This window comes from Epinephelus lanceolatus, chromosome 19 (genome assembly GCF_041903045.1).
Source record: "Epinephelus lanceolatus isolate andai-2023 chromosome 19, ASM4190304v1, whole genome shotgun sequence".
Lineage (NCBI taxonomy): Eukaryota > Metazoa > Chordata > Actinopteri > Perciformes > Serranidae > Epinephelus > Epinephelus lanceolatus.
In genome coordinates, this window is record NC_135752.1 from 25,894,856 (window position 1) to 25,914,328 (window position 19,473).

Here is a 19,473-nt window from a genome sequence, read left to right on the forward strand (position 1 = left end):
AATATGTAATGTAGCGCTTTCATTCATGTGAAGCAGTGATTCACAGCACACAATGATGAATCTATAGATAAGGTCAAACTTGTGTCATGCAAATTCGACAGTGACTCATTGAAATCGTGGGATGGATAACCTTGTCTTGATTTTGAAATGAAAATGGAACAACATGTCCTGACCTTTGTGGCTGCTCTTGTTGCTCCTTTGGAGTCCTGGTCGTAGTGATTTTTGTTAAATGTCAGGTGGATATTGTTCCCCGTGAATCAAATGTTTTCTGTTCACGTGTTTGTATTTTTCTCCACATTGATTCCAGTGAAATTGCAAACCTTTCTGGGTTGTTTAAAGGCCAAATTTCCCATCCGATAACATTTCAAACCACAACACTCAGTTTTAATCATAGCCGCTGTTAGCAGTTTGATTTGCACTGGGCCCACTCGTGTTAAAAATGTAGGCGCTCATGATGCTCTGTAATATGCCTCGGATAAAACCACCCACCAAATGTCAGGACCTGGTGAGATCCGGCACAGTATTTGACAGAAGTATTTGGTGTAGAGTGAAAATCGTTGTGTCTTTACCCACGGAGACAGACAGTAATGGGGTTATCCAGATGAAGAGGGTCTGTCAGTGTCTGAAGTGTGATGCTTTGGCAGGTAGGCAGGGAATCGTAGCATAACAGACAATGAGCTCTGGTCTGGCTTCATGTCAGTCTCTGTCTACCTGATGCACACACACACACACAGAAACACACATGGACTGGGGTTAACAGGCTGGTTGAACTACTGATTGACAGAGGAAAAATAACACTTTGCACCGTTCCTGGGCTGATTTCTGTCATCTGTTCAGATGTTGAGGAGGTTCAAACTGTGGCTGTTAGAAAGACCGGTCACCCGAGACGACGGGTCAAAGAAAAGGAGCATTTTCTACTTAATTCGAAGCAGTGAATACCATGACATATTGTGCACTCTGTAGGGATGCTAATACAGATTAGGGCTGTCAAAAGCACCATGAAATTGAGTTTGAATATTTTGGAATTAATTTAGTAGAGTTCGAATAATATTCAAATTTATTATTATTATTTTTTATTTTATTTTAAATAAGATGCTTATTGCTGGGGCAATATGAACGTGACACTGGGATGAAAACACCCGTTCTGACCTTACTGAAGTGCCAGGTATGATCAACTTCTGCCTCGCTATCTGAGCCATGTTTGGATACTTCAGGGCGTAGTTTTCCACCACAAGAGTGGATCCTTGTCGGCTCGTAGTGGTGTCTCATTCTGGTAACGTTTCATCTCTTCTTCAAAAAGGGTAGGCAGGGAGGCAGCAGGTGCAACACTCTCCCTGTATGTCTCCCGAACAGGTCACACATCGTGGACAGCGCAGTGGGTGGTGTTGGTGCAGTGGGCTCCTCTGTCAGCGCCTCTCCCTCCGTCACTGTGTCCCTCTCTGGCCTGGCTTGTGCGCCAGCCATCTCCAACGGGATTCGCCATGATATACAACATTATTAATAGTATTGATTAATTATTAATGATATTCGAATTATCAAATTTAGGTTTGAACTTATAAAAAATATATTTATATTCGAATATATTTTGAACTTCAAATTTTTTTTGACAGCCCTAACACAGATGTACAAATTAACAGTTTGACTGATAGCTGATGCCGATACCAATGGTTTTTGGTTGGAAACAAAGACATCTCCATTACGAACCAGCCTTTAATGTAGCCTTCTTTCATCCATATACTAACTATCTATACCTATACTAACTACAACTACTAAAAATACCATAAGCATCTCTATCTCGTTGCAGCTAAATCTATTTCTCTTCTTACTCAAGATGTGAGACGCAGAGCTCAACAGCTGCTCACTGTCCGTGCTTGTTCATGGAGCACATTGGCATTTGCGTGCCATTTGTGCCAGCACTGGGAAACGAAGGTGACTGCTTCTTCAATTTCCGAGTGCAGCCGCTCTTCTGGAAATGGGGCCTCCGCAGAGAAACATGTCTTACAAACTGCATGTCCCACAGCACCTGCTGAGGTCTTACCTCATGCCAGGGATTGGAGTCATATCCAGTCGTCTCCAAATCAGCAGCAGAGTATGCCAGCGACTGCTGTCTGAGTCGGACCGCGAGTAACTGAAAACAATGTTTAGTTGGTGCACAATTGATGCAGCATGACAAAAAAATACCTGCTACTGCTATCAATGAATATCATCTCATTTGCCGAATGACCGATGGCAGTCGACAAAGCGAATATCAGCCTTTACCGATGTTTGGCCGATGAATCGGTACATCCCCAGTGCTCCCCACAACACAGAAGCCATACCTACATTTACTGTATTTTGAAGTATTATCAAAGGATGAACATAGTGGGGCATTTAGCAGCTGAAGCTAAATGACCGGAGCTAAACAAGGGTGATTTTGGATTTACATTCATCAGGTGGCCACAAACATGGCTCCAGATGGTTGCTAATTTTGTTCCTTAACTGCTGTGTGTGTAAATAAAGCATGTGTCTGCTAACAAGTTTGCCCTGTCAACATAAAAGATTAGGATATGTCAGTGTTGTGGTTACAGCTTGTTTCCACTGCTGGTTGTTGCAGGTTCAATTCCATGCATGTTTGTTTTTCTAAAGTGCCTTCGAAATGAGATTTACACAGATAATGCAATGTCAGTTGAGCATACATATACAGTTTATTTCAGTTGCAGTCCAGGTGACTCTCTATATTGATAAAAAACATATGTATTTTTAAATATCACAGTAACAAACATTCAGAAACCTGGAATTGATCCTTAAATGAGCCCATGTCACACCAACTGAGTCTCTGCCCACCGTCATTGCTGCTGTTTTGATGTTTTTGAAACTAATTTGCACAAGTATAATCGTACTCATCAGCTTTCATCAAAACTAATCACATCATTTTCATTTTATAGAGAATTCAAATTCCACTCGCCATGGCGCAGGCTACAATTTTTATTTTTTATGTTTTTACTGGGAACACAGCTTTGATAAAAAAGAAAGTGACACCGCCTTGATGGCAGTTGAAGTGAAGGATAATAGTTTAAGTTTGAAGAATATGTCTGCCAGCAGGATGTTTCATTTTATATCCTGTAGAATAGGATCCTAGAGCGTGGAGGAAGGAAGCTTTAAAATAAATTTCTCACTGTGTCTCCTCTTAGTGCCGAACCAAGGTGTAATTGGGTCTGAAATAACAGGAAAGCAGAGAGGTAGCGCTGTTATTTTCTGTGAACAGCAGGGTAGCAGGTGTCTGCCTCAGTTCAGCAGACGCGAATCAACTTCAGTTAATAACTTCAATATTGTTGCTGTTGTTCCCTAAAACCCTTTTCCCCCCACATATTTCATTTCACGGACATATTTTTCATCATAAGTCGGTGGTGAGCAGAGGAGCAGTGTTACTCTTTTCTCCATTATTGTTTCTCTTTCTTTCTTTCTGTCCCTCAGAAGTTTTGTTTGTTCTCATTTGATGTTGGTTTTGGTTCGTTGGCTCTGTTTTTTAGGGAATAAAAAGGATATTGTAAACTTTTGATTCTTCGTGATATATCACCTCCTTGCAAGAGGTTTCTACTGGGTATTTGGCCTAATCTGCAGTCTGAATTTGGAGAAAGTGTTTGCATTTTGTCAGTGTCAGGCCAATTTATATAGCACAGGTTTAACAAGACTGATGGCCCCTTACACCTGGTGCAAAGTGGCACACTGTGCAACTTGTCATTACCAGTTTCAGACTGACACAGTTGTCATTTTCACAGCTAGCGCCCATGTTGTGAAAGTAGCAAATATACTTGTGCCCATCTGTGCGCCCATGGGTGTGTAGGTCTTAAAATAAGGTGTGGTAAAGCACATTGTTGTCATATTGCTATTTTGAGGCAAGAGAAAGGGATTGTGCCGTTGATTAACAAATACCTTGCCTTAAGTCAATGGTGAAGCTTTTCCCTGCTATATAAAGGGGGCATTATTCAGATAGTAAGATGCAAGTACAGTACAGGTCAAAAGTTTGGACACACCTTCTCATTCAATGCGTTTTCTTTATTTTCATGACTATTTACATTGTAGATTCTCACTGAAGGCATCAAAACTATGAATGAACACATGTGGAGTTATGTACTTAACAAAAAAAGGTGAAATAACTGAAAACATGTTTTATATTCTAGTTTCTTCAAAATAGCCACCCTTTGCTCTGATTACTGCTTTGCACACTCTTGGCATTCTCTCCATGAGCTTCAAGAGGTAGTCACCTGAAATGGTTTTCCAACAGTCTTGAAGGAGTTCCCAGAGGTGTTTAGCACTTGTTGGCCCCTTTGCCTTCACTCTGCGGTCCAGCTCACCCCAAACCATCTCGATTGGGTTCAGGTCCGGTGACTGTGGAGGCCAGGTCATCTGCCGCAGCACTCCATCACTCTCCTTCTTGGTCAAATAGCCCTTACACAGCCTGGAGGTGTGTTTGGGGTCATTGTCCTGTTGAAAAATAAATGATCGTCCAACTAAACGCAAACCGGATGGGACGGCATGTCGCTGCAGGATGCTGTGGTAGCCATGCTGGTTCAGTGTGCCTTCAATTTTGAATAAATCCCCAACAGTGTCACCAGCAAAACACCCCCACACCATCACACCTCCTCCTCCATGCTTCACAGTGGGAACCAGGCATGTGGAATCCATCCGTTCACCTTTTCTGCGTCTCACAAAGACACGGCAGTTGAAACCAAAGATCTCAAATTTGGACTCATCAGACCAAAGCACAGATTTCCACTGATCTAATGTCCATTCCTTGTGTTTCTTGGCCCAAACAAATCTCTTCTGCTTGTTGCCTCTCCTTAGCAGTGGTTTCCTAGCAGCTATTTGACCATGAAGGCCTGATTGGCGCAGTCTCCTCTTAACAGTTGTTCTAGAGATGGGTCTGCTGCTAGAACTCTGTGTGGCATTCATCTGGTCTCTGATCTGAGCTGCTGTTAACTTGCGATTTCTGAGGCTGGTTCCTCGGATGAACTTATCCTCAGAAGCAGAGGTGACTCTTGGTCTTCCTTTCCTGGGTCGGTCCTCATGTGTGCCAGTTTCGTTGTAGCGCTTGATGGTTTTTGCAACTCCACTTGGGGACACATTTAAAGTTTTTGCAATTTTCCGGACTGACTGACCTTCATTTCTTAAAGTAATGATGGCCACTCGTTTTTCTTTAGTTAGCTGATTGGTTCTTGCCATAATATGAATTTTAACAGTTGTCCAATAGGGCTGTCGGCTGTGTATTAACCTGACTTCTGCACAACACAACTGATGGTCCCAACCCCATTGATAAAGCAAGAAATTCCACTAATTAACCCTGATAAGGCACACCTGTGAAGTGGAAACCATTTCAGGTGACTACCTCTTGAAGCTCATCGAGAGAATGCCAAGAGTGTGCAAAGCAGTAATCAGAGCAAAGGGTGGCTATTTTGAAGAAACTAGAATATAAAAAATGTTTTCAGTTATTTCACCTTTTTTTGTTAAAATGGTCCTGTTGGGCCCATAAATGGGCCCACCCTCAGATTCATTTGGTTGTCATTTTGGCTGTGATCATGCTAGAAAGTTCATAAGTTGCACAGAGGCCACTTTTCCAGGGTACATCATGCTCCTGGAAAATCTCCTGTCTACACCTTAAAATGAGCTGTATACAACTTTGGGCCCTGTTCTCCTGTTATGGACAAAAATGGGCCCCATTGAAACCCATTATAAAATGCAAAAAACACACATTTTTACCTGGTGGTTATTTTTTCCCAGAAAGATGATTTATCTGTTTTCATGGCTTAATTCACAACAGGGGAAGTCAAAATATAGGTTTCTGAGCAATTTTGGAAAATTCATTCAGGAATACTATTGTAGCACCTTTGCAAAAAAAGGGGTACTGACAGGCTGCTCCCCCCATGCAGCGCTGGACCCCACCTGGCCAGACACAAGAGGATGAAACTGGTCCTGTGTGCAAATCATTTGCTTAAATTCATGATTAGAGTAAAGTTCATATGTGCATTCAAATATACCAACAGCTAATTGTGAAGTTGTGTTGTCTGATTTTCACCAGCTTGCACATTTCATCAAAATTACCAAATTTCCTTTAATTTAGTCGAAAAATATTGCATTGCAATCAGTGGGCGCGCGTTCCCGCGGGGCGCGTTCATGTGTGTGTGAGTGGGTACGTGTATGGGACATGTGCATGTGTGACTTGAAGGGAGTTGACATATTATCTTTATTTGCAAGCAGCAGCTGCAAAACTAAAACTTGTCACAGCAGCTCCAGAACCGGAGATCCAGCCCGGTTCTATCAGCGGACCCTCCCAGAGCGCTCGCGGGGAATGCTGCCTCGCTTCTCCGCTAAGATGCGGGAGGGACACCGTTGAAAATTTTAACGGCTTTTTTCAAAACTCTGATCCGAGCATTATCTTCATTTGCAAGCAGTAGTTGTAAAAATAAAACTAGGACGGTAGTTTCAGACGCGGAAATCCAGCCCGGTTCTTTCAGCGGGTGCTCCCACAGCGCTCGCCGACAATGATGCCTCGCTTCCCCGCTAAGATGCGCGAGGGAGACCGCTGAAAGATTTGACGCTTTTTTCAAAACTCTGATCTAAAATATCAGATTACGCCGCTTCCCCTTGGTCGATCGAGGTCAAATAAAAAGTGTTATGATCGCTGAGATCCCCTCTTTGCGATGTGTGCCCAAAAACAGCGCCGCTTGACAAACAAAGTCACGTGATCAGGCCATTTCGGTGACGTGACACCTAAAAATTTACTGCGCATGCCAATATAAAATGAAAAAAACCCTCCAGCAAACTTTATGCAAACAAATCAGTGTGGACACTGTTCAAAGGCACACATGTGCCTGTTCCAATAATAGTAGGAGTAAATCAGATTATTATTGTAATTATTGATATATTGCAATTTTTCAACTTTTTTTTAATAATGGTATTAGCACTCCATCATTAAAACAGGTCATGAAAAGGTTAGTTTATAAATATATTGATGAAATAACACATCACACACCAGAAAACAAATGAAATTAAGCAAAAAAAAAAAAAAAACTGTAATACATATTTTTACTTTTACGTGGTGTCTGTTAGAATCCATAGGGCCCAAAAATGGGCCCAACAGGAGCAACGTTAGTCCTAGTTAACAGGACCTGTACATAACTCCACATGTGTTCATTCATAGTTTTGATGCCTTCAGTGAGAATCTACAATGTAAATCGTCATGAAAATAAAGAAAACGCATTGAATGAGAAGGTGTGTCCAAACTTTTGGCCTGTACTGTACATAGGTGGGCTCTCAACACGTGTACACTCTGCTTGTTACGCACTCAGACATGCAGATAGGCTATGGATGGGTGAAATAAAACATTGTTAATGACAAAAGTTTTAATGACATTCTCTAAAATGTGAACATAGCAGAGAGCAGAGCAGAGTTGCTGTCTGACTCCAACACCCGTACACTCTGCTTGTTACACAAACAGGGACATGCAGATGCGTTGTGGGTGGATGAAATAAAACATCATTAATAACGAAAGTTTTAATGACATTCTCTAAAATGTGAACATAGCAGAGAGCAGAGCAGAGCTGTTCACCAACTCCCCATTAATAGAGATGCTGTGTGCATTCATGCAGAAGGAGCAGTGTAACTTCAATGATTATTTCAGGAGCTAAAAGTTTAGTGTTGTTTCCTGTGTCAAGTTTACATCCACAGCTTTAATTTTGCTGCTGAAATGTCCCACCATATTTACTGCAGTGACGTTACTGCTCCAACTGTGTTACTCTCTGCAGAAACCTGCTGGCAGTGCACCAGGTGTAGGCTCATCTGGCTGTTAGGGGAAATGGAAGATGACACTCTGATGAAACTATGATTGAGGGACTACAACTGTTTTTTTTGCCCCTTGTGCTTTACTTTACGACCAGATGATGTGTCATTAAATGAGCCAAAGTGGATTTGGACATGCCCTAAATGCCCTTGCACCATATACTTTGGACCAGTGGTTCCCAACTGGTGGGTTGCTGTCCAAAAGTGGGTGGCGGGTTCATTTTGAATCAAATCAAATCAAATCAAACTTTTTATATAGCACTTTTCATACATTAAAAATGCACCACAAAGTGCTTCACAAAATAAAAACATACACCAAAAAATACTACAAATATTGAAATGGACCGCAAGTGACTAGCGAATGTGTCAAGTTCATACAAAACACACTCTATTTTGGAGTACAGTGAATTTCCAGCACTGAGCTTTCATTTTAAAGTGCCGTCTCCTGCTGTAGAGTGAGTGACTACCGGTAGAGCTTAGATTGGGCCCAAAATATCCAGCCCGACCCCACCCGAGCCCGTGCATGTTCTGAGCCTGACCCGGCCTGTCCCTTTAACTGTACTGTAATTACGAGCCCGAGGATAGTGGCGGGAAATTACGGGCCCAGGTCGGGTTCAGGCTCAGGCAGAGAATCTAAGCTCTAACTATCGGACAGCTTCTCAACAGAGACAGCAAACTAACTCAATGACATGGCCAAATGCAAGTATGACACTGAATAGATTAAACCGTGTGGACCTTGACCTAATGACTAAGGAGAAATCTGGACACCGTGGCTGGACCAGTTGGGAACCACTACTTTAGACCATGTGGTATAGATCATTTAATGAGTGCCCTATCAGTCTTTAGCCATGCTAGCAGTTCTGTGAGCCTGTAGTTAGATGCAAAGGTGCTTGGAGCTAAATGCTAATGCCAACATGCTAACTTGCTCACAGTGATAGTAGGCTGATGTTTAGCAGGTATAATGTTCGCTGTCCTCTTGTAGTGTGTAAGCATTCTCATTTGCTAATTAGCAGCAAACACAAGATCCAGCTGAGGCTGATGAGAATGTTGTTAGTTCTGGAGTTACAAATGTGAACCTCATCGTGGCGCTATAGGAAATGTGAGGGGATCTGGTCCTAGTGTGGTTAAAACACAATAAAATGTCATTAGCAGTAACATGAATTGTTTCTAGATCAGGTCAGGTTAAGTTTATTAATATAGCACACTGTCACAAATTACAGATTCGCCTCAAGGGGCTCTACCATCTGTACAGTGTACGACACCGTCTGTCCTTAAACCCCCCTTCAGGTGAATCTCAAGGTAACATGATAAAAAAGAAAAAGGAAATTGTTACAATAAGCAAAGAACAGTGACAAAAACTTCAAAGAAATATGTTCTGCTGAGAGAGAATAAACCTGCAAAATTCAAGGCAGAACAATGAAACGTTCCCTTTTTGAATTTATATGTAAATTATATTTGATTTTTGCACCACTTATCAGAGAAAAATGATGTGTCCAGTTTCCTGTCAGCTGCTTGTTTTTCCTCCCTCAGTTTTTCCGTTCCTGATTATGTATTGCGACTCATCATCCATCTTCAGTCAGAAAGTGGTGTTATTGCACTGGAGCATTTAAAAAAAAACTCTCTCCATGTTCACATTGTGAAAAACCTCTTGAAATGATCTAATCTGAAAATCAAATCTTTCTGCTGCGGAACTTTGTCCTTGTAAAGCTGAGTAATAGAAATAAGGAGGTACTACGTGTTTGGTTATGCAGCCAGATATCATAGATTTATTTCTTCATGGCTCTTTGGTAGATCAGCTCCTTAATTTGAAAACGGATACTCATTTTAATCTTCCCTCTTTGTCTCTGTCTCTCTTCCAGTCACTGTGTACGGCTCAGAATGTGAATTGCAGAGATCTGGAGGGGAGACACTCCACCCCCCTTCACTTTGCAGCCGGCTACAACAGAGTGTCAGTGGTGGAGTACCTGCTGCACCACGGGGCTGACGTGCACGCCAAGGACAAAGGGTGGGACTCTTAAATTATGGTTTAATTTGTGGCAAATGTTAAAGTAAACACAGATTTCGGTTTACGTGATAAATGCATGGTTAACTGATGGGATGAAATAGTTTCTTGTGTGCATGTGTTTTCCCTCTGCAGTGGTCTGGTTCCCCTCCATAACGCCTGTTCGTACGGTCACTACGAGGTGGCTGAGCTGCTGGTCAGACACGGAGCCTCAGTCAACGTGGCTGACTTGTGGAAGTTCACACCGCTCCATGAAGCAGCTGCCAAGGGCAAATATGAGATCTGCAAGCTGCTGCTCAAGGTCAGACTGCACTCTTCTCTCCTCTTGTCTAACAAACTTTCAGTGCCACAAATGCTTATAAATTCATGTGCATGGAAAACCTTAGAAGCAATCTAGTCGTAAGTGATAATTTACAGTGAGTGGGTTATTGTTTTTGTGAAAATAGTCTTGTGTCGCCAGCCCTATCTCCACGCCACTAAAGAAAAGGTCTGGAAGCACATATTGTCGTTCTGCTACAGGGGTTAAAAGATGCTCTGGGTTGTTTTTATTTCTTTAAACCAATTACAATCGTCTTAGGCAGCGGTAAAACTAGGATGCAGACAGATGTACATCGACTGTCAACTTTTACTGATGCTAACGGCAAATATATTTTGATAATTGCTGCAAACTTTTCATGTTTGTGTGTGTATGTCACTTTGTATCAGTCTGGGATCATTCTGTGGCCACAGTCTAAATTTGGAGGTTTGTACAAGTCCGTGAATGCAGCACAGGCAAAGCTCCTCATGAGTTTATTTTTCCTCAGCAGCACTTTATGGAGTTTGAGTAGCGGTGATGATAACTGATCAGTCGATTCCAATCAAAGCTGAACCGAAATAGATCGATGGACGAGAGGAGCAGCTGCAGAGGCATGTGAAAATTTTCAGAACCAGCGCAATGAATGGTTAAGTTTAATTTTCATTACCTCTCACGTTCTGCTGCTCCATCTGTGCCAAGAGTACGCTCTGAAGCCTGAAAGTGTGGTGCAATAAATAACTCAACTCAACTTTATTTACAGAGCACTTTAAAAACAACAGCCAAAACAAAGTGCTGTACATAAACATAAAAACTTAAGACATAAAACAAACAGTTAAAAACAATAAAAACACTAAAAGACGAGTTCTAAAAATGGACAGTGAGGGGGCTTGTCTGATGCGCAAAGGTAGGTCGATCCAAAGTTTGGGAGCAGCAACAGAAAAAGCTCTATCCCCTCTGAGCTTCTGCTTGGACCTCGGTACCTCCAGGAGCAGCTGATCAGCTGACCTGAAGCACCGAGCAGGAGCGTAGGGATGGAGCAGCCCAGAGAGGTAAAGCAAGGCCAGACCATTTAAAGATTTAAAAACAATAACAGAATCCAGCTCCAACAATAGAAAATCAATATGAAGCACCAGATGCAGCTGCAAATTAATGAATGTGTGGGAAAGTACTGAGTTATTACCTAGTAAGCACATGGAAATGTACAAGGAAACTAGATGATAAAAAATAAGGTTGGAAAGTACCCAAAGAACTTGATTTTAAAAGCTACCAGGAAACCTTACAATCTAGGTATTAGTATAGTATTCATAACAGGTATTAGTATACAGTCCCTGACAAAAGTCTTGTCGCTTATCCTAGTTGTAGGAACAACAAATAATAACCTGACTTGTAGTTGATCAATTGGGATCAGAAATAGCTTATATGAAAGGCAAAGGCCTTTAGATTATGCTTATTATACCAAAATAAAGTTGTGTATCATTCATTGAGTTTTATCATTTAATCACGACAGAAAGGTCAGATCTTGCTTGGACAAAAGTCTTGTCGTGTCTTTAAACAATTCAACCAATCACAGATTAGAGCTCCACCTGTGACAAATACTGTAATTAACACATTCCCAGGTGTGTATAAAAAGAACCCCAGCACACCAGACCTTCATGTGAAGTGCAACCTGACCGCTGACAACATGCCAAAGATTTAACCACAGACCAAAGTGCTGATCATCAAGAGCCTGAAGACCAAGTCTGCTGCTGAGGTGGCAGACATCTTCAGTGTATCCAAACGTCAAGTGGAGAGGATAAAAAAAAGATTTGAAGAAACTGGTGACACTTCATGACAAGCCCAGGTCAGGCAGACCCCGTAACACAACTGTTAGAGAGGACCGTTTGTTGCTTCGGCAGTCCAGGGCCAGCCCTTTTTCAACTGCAGCAGAGCTACATCAGAACTGGTCACCGGAAACCCCTGTATCTACCAGAACAGTTTGTCGAATTCTCTCACGCAATGGTCTCCATGGCCGAATTACTGCTCACAAACCAGCATTAAACAGAAGACAACAAAAGAATCGTGCTGCATTTGCCAAGGCCCACAGCTTGCAGAAAGGATGGACAGTGGAAAAGTGGCAGAAGGTTGATTTTTCTGATGAATCATCCATTGAACTGCATCCCAATTGCCGCAAATACTGCAGAAGACCTGTTGGAACCCGCATGGACCCAAGATTCACCCAGAAAACAGTCAAGTTTGGTGTAGGAAAAATCATGGTTTGGGGTTACATCCAGTATGGGGGTGTGCGAGAGACCTGCAGAGTGGATGGCAACATCAACAGCCTGAAGTATCAAGAGGTTCTTGCTGCCCATCACATTCCAAACCACAAGAGAGGGCAAATTCTTCAGCAGGATGGTGCTCCTTCTCATACTTCAGCCTCCACATCAAAGTTCCTGAAAGTGAAGAAGGTCAAGGTGCTCCAGGATTGGCCAGCCCAATCACCAGACATGAACATTATTGAGCATGTCTGGGGTAAGATGAAGGAGGAGGCTTGGAAGATGAAACCAGAGAATCTTGATGAACTCTGTGAGTCCTGCAAGACTGCTTTCTTTGCCATTCCAGATGACTTCATCAATAAGTTATTTGAGTCATTGCCGAGACGTATGGATGCAGTCCTCCAAGCTCATGGGAGTCATACACGATATTAATTCTTTTTCCCAAGGCACCATGACTTTATGTTCTGATGTTATTGGAGCATGTTTGTGTATTCAAAATAAAGTATCATTTCTACAGTACATTATTTTTGTATGCGACAAGACTTTTGTCCAAGCAAGATCTGACCTTTCTGTCCTAATTAAATGATAAAATTCAGTGAATGATGCACAACTTTATTTTGGTATAATAAGCATAATCTAGAGGCCTTTGCCTTTCATATAAGCCATTTCTGATTCCAATTGATCAACTACAAGTCAAGTTATTATTTGTTGTTCCTACAACTTGGATAAGCGACAAGATTTTTGTCAGGGACTGTAGTATTCATAACAGCACAGTGACATACTACAATTAACAGTTTTTTGCAGAGTAACAAGTTAAATTGTTTCATGTGTTTCCTGTAAGAAATAATGAGGCAGGAGCAATTGCTTCAAATGTCAGGTGGTGATGTTCCTTAATGCTGCTTCACTACCAGAAGCTAAACCTGAACAATAGTACAGATGACTAAACTACAGGCCTTGAGCTTCTTAAGAGCGAACAGAAATAGGTAAAAATAAAATAGCTGTTCAAAAGCGAGCTCACACTTTGGAACAATTTGTCCTGTCAGTCACGACTGGAGAGCATGGAGTGTTAACACGCACTTACGCAGAAGTAAATCACTTGACGCAGGCAGCCTTGTCATCAATAGGAAACAATTAGGAATTTGAAAATGCTGTCTGTGTTAGAATGAATTAACGTTACATAGATACAGATAGCAGCACTTTTTTTCTGGGAGCTTATTGACCTGTCAGGATGTGGCACCAATTTAGTACCACTTCTCAAAAGCCATCCCCAGAAATAACAGAATAACAGACCGCAGAATCAGCCCAGTGCTGCATATTTAAAGCTGCATAAGGTGTACAAATCAACAGTATGGATCAGACTCTGTGAAATAACAGTCATTAGACTCCAAAAATCGGCCCATCAGAGGCAAGTATTCGCTAAAAGGTATGACTTGTCATGCTCTCGGGGAGTTTTCAGCCCAGTCAGGGTAAACTCTAACCAATCACGCTACAAGGCTGAAAATATCTGCTGTGTAATTCCTGATTGTCACATCTCATCGACTCTAAATGAGTCCTGTGAAATGATGCGGTTTTACAGCTGAGCGTGTTTTTGTTTTTCTATCATAAACACTTCCAGACAAGGCTGCTTCACCACAGCGCTGCTGCCATATGGGGCTGAATAAATTATTTTTAGACACAGGACGCACACGACAAACCAAATGCACATCAGCTGCAGGGAAAATGTGTTCCTTTAAGATTTTTTTCAATCAGAATTCCTTTCCTGTCATTACACAATGAAATTAAGTTGGGAGCAATCTGTGTGTCGGATGCACTGAGGAATATAAAACACAATAATGAAATTAAATACCAACAAAAACAGAATGTAGCAAAAGATAAGCATAAATACTACAAAACTGGAATAGTACAAGGACAACTGGAGTTATAAATGATTCCTCAGGGTCTGTTAAATGTTGCAATAAACAGTAACGCATGATCTGCCATGTGAGCAGCATATAACAAAGAGAAATCAGCAGTGAGGTGGTTCAACCAACCAACCAGAGAAGTTATTGTGAGACTGACAAGGTCAGACTGACAAACTTGAGGAAAGTACTGCACGCAACAGTTCACAGCGGCAATCACTAATCACTTTGAGGCTAACTGCAATTGAGCAGTGCTGGTGGTGACAAAGTAAAAGTGTGATGATGCAGTGAGCGAGTGTGGATGTGGTGTGTGGTGCAGTGGAGCTGCTGCGATGACAGTTATGGTTGAGCGGAGTGGGCAGTGTTAAGGAAGGTGACAGCTCTGGGGGGAAAAAGCAATTTCAAAGTGCAATGGAAACAGACTTAGCAAATAAATCATGACTAAAACCTGCAGCACAAGAAAATGGATCCTTGTGGAGCGACGAGGAGACTGTAACGTTCCTCAAATTAACACATGAAATAAACATAAAGGTCTCATTTCAATCACCTTTTGTTTTCCACCAGGTTCGACTAATGCTCATTTTAATTGCGTCATCTTGTTGTGGCCTCTTCTTCTGTGGTGGTTTAATGGCTCCTGCCTGGAGAGTTTTTGCCACCAACTGTTTATCTTGATTTACCCAACTCTTAATGTCTGCATAACAGCAGTGGATGGAAACTGGCATTAATTTGCATTTTCTTTTGCTGGTTAAAATATGGATATAAAATCTATTATTTAACATGCAAGGGAAATGGTGCTATCCATTCACCTGATCACTCCATTGGCAAAGTGATACTGATTCAAATTGAAGGAGGGATGTTTTTTTTTTAATCTCCACCAGGTATAAGCCTAAAATGTCCTTAAAAAGTCCTAAAATGTTAATTGTATGACAATAACGCCTTAAAAGTCATTAAGTAGTCTTAAATTTGAATTTGTGAGGTCTTAACTCCTACAAACATTTTATCTTATGTCATTTATCCATTTTATAATTTCCTTTTATGAAAATGAGTGAAGCCTTTCTATGAAAACATCTTTATTTTTTAAACTTACATACCTTAAAAAAAAAACAACCACTAAAATACTGTCATTTTACTTCATACTTGCACTTACCTGTTGGCAAAATGTAGATTTACTGAACTCCTTTAATAACCATACTCCTACATGACACTTACCCCTGCACAAAACCACATATATAGTACTTACCTGCAATGATTAACTGTGATGCTTTAATAAGTAAAACATGATTTGTCCAAAACTCTGTCCTAAATTTGGTTAAAAGATGTCCTGAAAGGGTCTTAAAAGCATTAAATTTAACTGTCTGATACCTGTAGACACCCTGGTGTGCATGTGGAAGTGTGTATCCATCTGTCTGCAGCTTATCTTGAATAGTACTGGACCTATCAGCCTAATATTTTGTGCACACATCAAAAAATGTATTTCATTTGTTGTTGTTTTTATCTTCACCAGGCATACACCTAGAGGGGATTATGCGTTTAGTCCTGTGTGTTCAGGGTGTCTGCAGTTCCTTAAAAAGTCTTAAAATGTCAATTGTATAACAATAAGGCCTTAAAAGTCATTAAACCCTCTTAAATTTAAATTTGTGAGGTCTTAACTACTACAAACATTTAATCTAATTTTAATTTATCCATTATTTAATTTCTTTTTGTGAAAATAAGTGAAGCCTTTCTCTGTAAATGTCCACATTTCTAATGTTACAAATCATTAAAAAAATATAATACTGTCATTTTACATCATACTTGCACTTACCTGCAGTGCTTTAATGAGTAAAACATGATTTGTCCAAAAATCTGTCCCTAAATGTAGTTAAAATGTGTCTTGAACGTGTCTTGATACCTGCTCACACCCTGGTATGCATGTGTAAGTGTGTATCTATCCAAATAGTACTGGACCAATCAGCCTTATATTTTGTGCGCACATCAATGACTGCGAACTCAAGGACCTCTTGTGGTATTGGTGATTCATAATTGTTGAAAAACCAGTTTTAGTGACTGTTTTATAGCGTCATTGACTGCTGACTCCTCACTCCTCTTAACCAGCTGGCAGGGGCTGCAAGTTTTCTGGAAGTTGGCTCGACTAAAAAACAACAAGCCTTACCATCTGTTGCAGACCAAATTTTGGCCTTCGTCGTGGCTCAAAAACTGACATCCTTAACAAAGTTTGGTCTCATTTTGAAGCAGAGCATCTGCAGATTAATTCCATACTTGATATGTTATGATCCACTAAGTCAAGCATGTTGCAAGATCAATTAGTTCCTGTGTTTGTTATCTGTCCCCATCTTCACTGTAAAGGACCTGAGACAGACAATTCCACTGGGCACAGCACTCTGCGGTGCGGCTACAACCTGGTTTTGTGTCATCCGCTGCATAGCTTCATACTGTAGTGTTTCAGAAGTGGAGTGTTTTACCTACCTCATTTAGTAGACTTGCAGATTTTGTTGATTTGGTCATTTTCCTTGATGAATGTGCTTCTACCATAAGCTAGTAAGCAGGCTGTGAAGTTAAATGGTTTCTTTTTTGGTTAAAAGAATAGAATATGAATATCCGTAATTAGCCTGGGTAGCCTCCTGGCGGAGATCTGCATTCTACTGAGTGCACTTCTCAATTTGTTTTTTCTTTTCTTTTTTATTATTCACTTACAAAATACAACCAGAAAAAACAAGATACACGATTCTGACTTTGTGCTATTTTCTGGAAAAATGAAACAGTGATTCCAGAGAGAAGCAGACAGAGGGGTCTACAGTCTGTGTTTGAAGGATATATCCAGGATGTCAAACTGACTCAGCAGCAACAACAGGTTAAAAAGACAAAGATAGTTAGAAGCTAAAGCCGAACTATAGGCTACAGATCACAGTGTAAAAGTGAACCACCACATCACTGCTGATCGCCACACAAGACAATGAATATAAAGGGAAACTTTGCTGATATCGAACCAGCTGTGTGGCATCACAGTGTGTGCATATGAACTGTGTTTGGCTTCACCCCTGTGCCAGTGCCAGCACCCAGACCTCTGCCATCGGACGGGCAGGGATTTCCAGGGGGAGTCAAACAATCTTCATCTGCACACACTGCAATGACACACAGCTGGTTGAATATGAGCAAAGTTTCCCTGCTTCCCTTCACTGGTTCCTGTACAGCAGGGTCGGTCTTTTTTTCACTGTTATAATCATTACAAAGCAAAAGCAGCATGTGTATACATTCAGTAGGCTATATCTTCAGTAGCTAGCTAGCTAACCCTACACTTTTCAGGGATTGATTTTGGTTTTGGAACAGGGAAGAAACATATATCTTTTTCCAACCTCTTCAGGTAACAAGTATCATTAATACATGACGTGCCCCAGGCACAACATTTAGCTCCAAATCCACAAAACCAGCCTGACAATGAAGGAAATCGGAAACCATTGCATTAGAGTCAATGGAGCACAGCTGTGTTGTTGTCGGACCCTGGTCTGAGCCGGTCCGATGCTACGTTATGATTGGCCAGTCTGCGTTCGGGAGCGGGGTTTAGTGAAGGGTCATCTGGACCAACCCTTAATATTCTTTCTCATTATTTTGCAGTCTGAAAGTGTAACCTTTCCAACTTAATCATATGCTTTGCTTCAATGATCTGTTCTTTCTGAGTTGGTGTATTTAAAGCAATCCAATATGTTATGATTACCGTCTTTGTGACCATATGTAACGAGAAAAAGATCTTATTCTTTGAGGATACTCTGCTGAAACTCCCAGTATACATGATTGTAGTGTAAGTAGAATGGCTTTATTAGTTTGGATCATTGTTTTCTTTTTTTATGCCAAACCAGAGATCTTTCATTTTATTGCAGTCCCACAACAGATGGAGCAGTGTTCCTTCAGCAGCACCGCATTTTATACATTCACTGTCAGCCCTTATGCCCATTTTATATAGCTGAGACGGGGTGTGATGTAATCTGTTAAGTATTTTAAATTGCCTTAGTTTATTTGTACAAAGGAAAGAATGCCATGATATCAACTTTATTGTTGAGGTCCCTGATCTATTTTACTGCACAAATCTTGAAGTGGTTGTTGGTGCTTTCCTTTAATATTGTGTAACACATTTTGATTATATTTTATTGGACAAGCTGTGTTTAAAAAGTATGTTTTCACATTTCTGTGTGTTTAAAACACATTGTGATTATGAGGGTGCCACTGGGCGATAGTTGTTCACACTGTTAACAGGTGATAGTTTTTACAATGGACTAATACAAATGGGTTGCAAAGAAAAACCTGAGTAGAGAAATATAGCAGATGCTTCTCAGAGAGCATGAGAGGTCACTGAATGGTTTGATGGTGAATTATATGCTCTGGCTTTTACAGTCACAAGATCTCAAACCATTTAGCACCAGCTCCACCATCAGCATCACAAACTGAGTGAGCATCTTTTGGAGTCCCTCCAGTAGAGCTCCACAGTCTGTGAAAAATCGTTGCCGGCTTGTGATTGGCAACTGACAAGACAAGCGGAAAAATGTGATTCCCCCTAAGAAGAGAATGTTTTTTCATGGACACACAGAGTGATGTGTTTCGGGTACAATCTTAAGAGTACAGTAACTGCAATGCAATCTTTTGTCCCTTGGGGAGAAAGCACCGGACTCCATTAAAAAATCGCTGATTTTTGTGAGTTGTTGAGTTCGGGGAAACTTAATAAACTTTGTGAAACGCTGTCTACAACAAATTCTAAATTATCTGTCCCCTCTTGTAAGTTCGGCAAATATAATACATTAAGTTATTCCTTTCTTTGTATTTAATTTGAAAAAACCTTGTGTCAGCTTGTCTCTGTTTGTTGCAATTCCAGCTTGAAAGCTAACTTTACTCTGAAGACGTTTTGTCTCTCATCCAAGAGGCTTCTTCAGTTTTAATGGACTGGTGCGGAGACACAGGCTTTAAATTCTGTGTGGGTGTGAACCCTTACAGAGTCCTTGAGGTCACATGTGAGCTCTGAGTTACAGAGTCATTAGAGAGCTCACATGTGACCTCAAGGACTCTGAAACCCAGAGCTAACGTGACCTCAACGACTCTGTAAGGGTTCACACCCACACAGAATTTAAAGCCTGTGACTCCGCACCAGTCCGTTGAAACTAAAGAAGCCTCTTGGTTGAGAGAAGAACGTCTTCAAGAAACTCAAGCAAGTCCAGTTGCCTACGA

General features: G+C 41.1%; 1 protein-coding gene across 3 annotated transcripts in view; it reads left to right on the forward strand.

Annotated features, from left to right (window-relative positions):
- Positions 1–19,473, forward strand: part of LOC117269967 (poly [ADP-ribose] polymerase tankyrase-1) — a 155,452-nt gene that overhangs the window by 108,411 nt on the left and 27,568 nt on the right. For all 3 annotated transcript variants that reach the window (XM_033647344.2, XM_033647343.2, XM_033647345.2), the window contains 2 exons: positions 9,675–9,820; positions 9,953–10,118. In XM_033647344.2, coding sequence (XP_033503235.2) covers positions 9,675–9,820; positions 9,953–10,118 — 312 coding nt within the window. The remainder of the gene's footprint in view (positions 1–9,674; positions 9,821–9,952; positions 10,119–19,473) is intronic.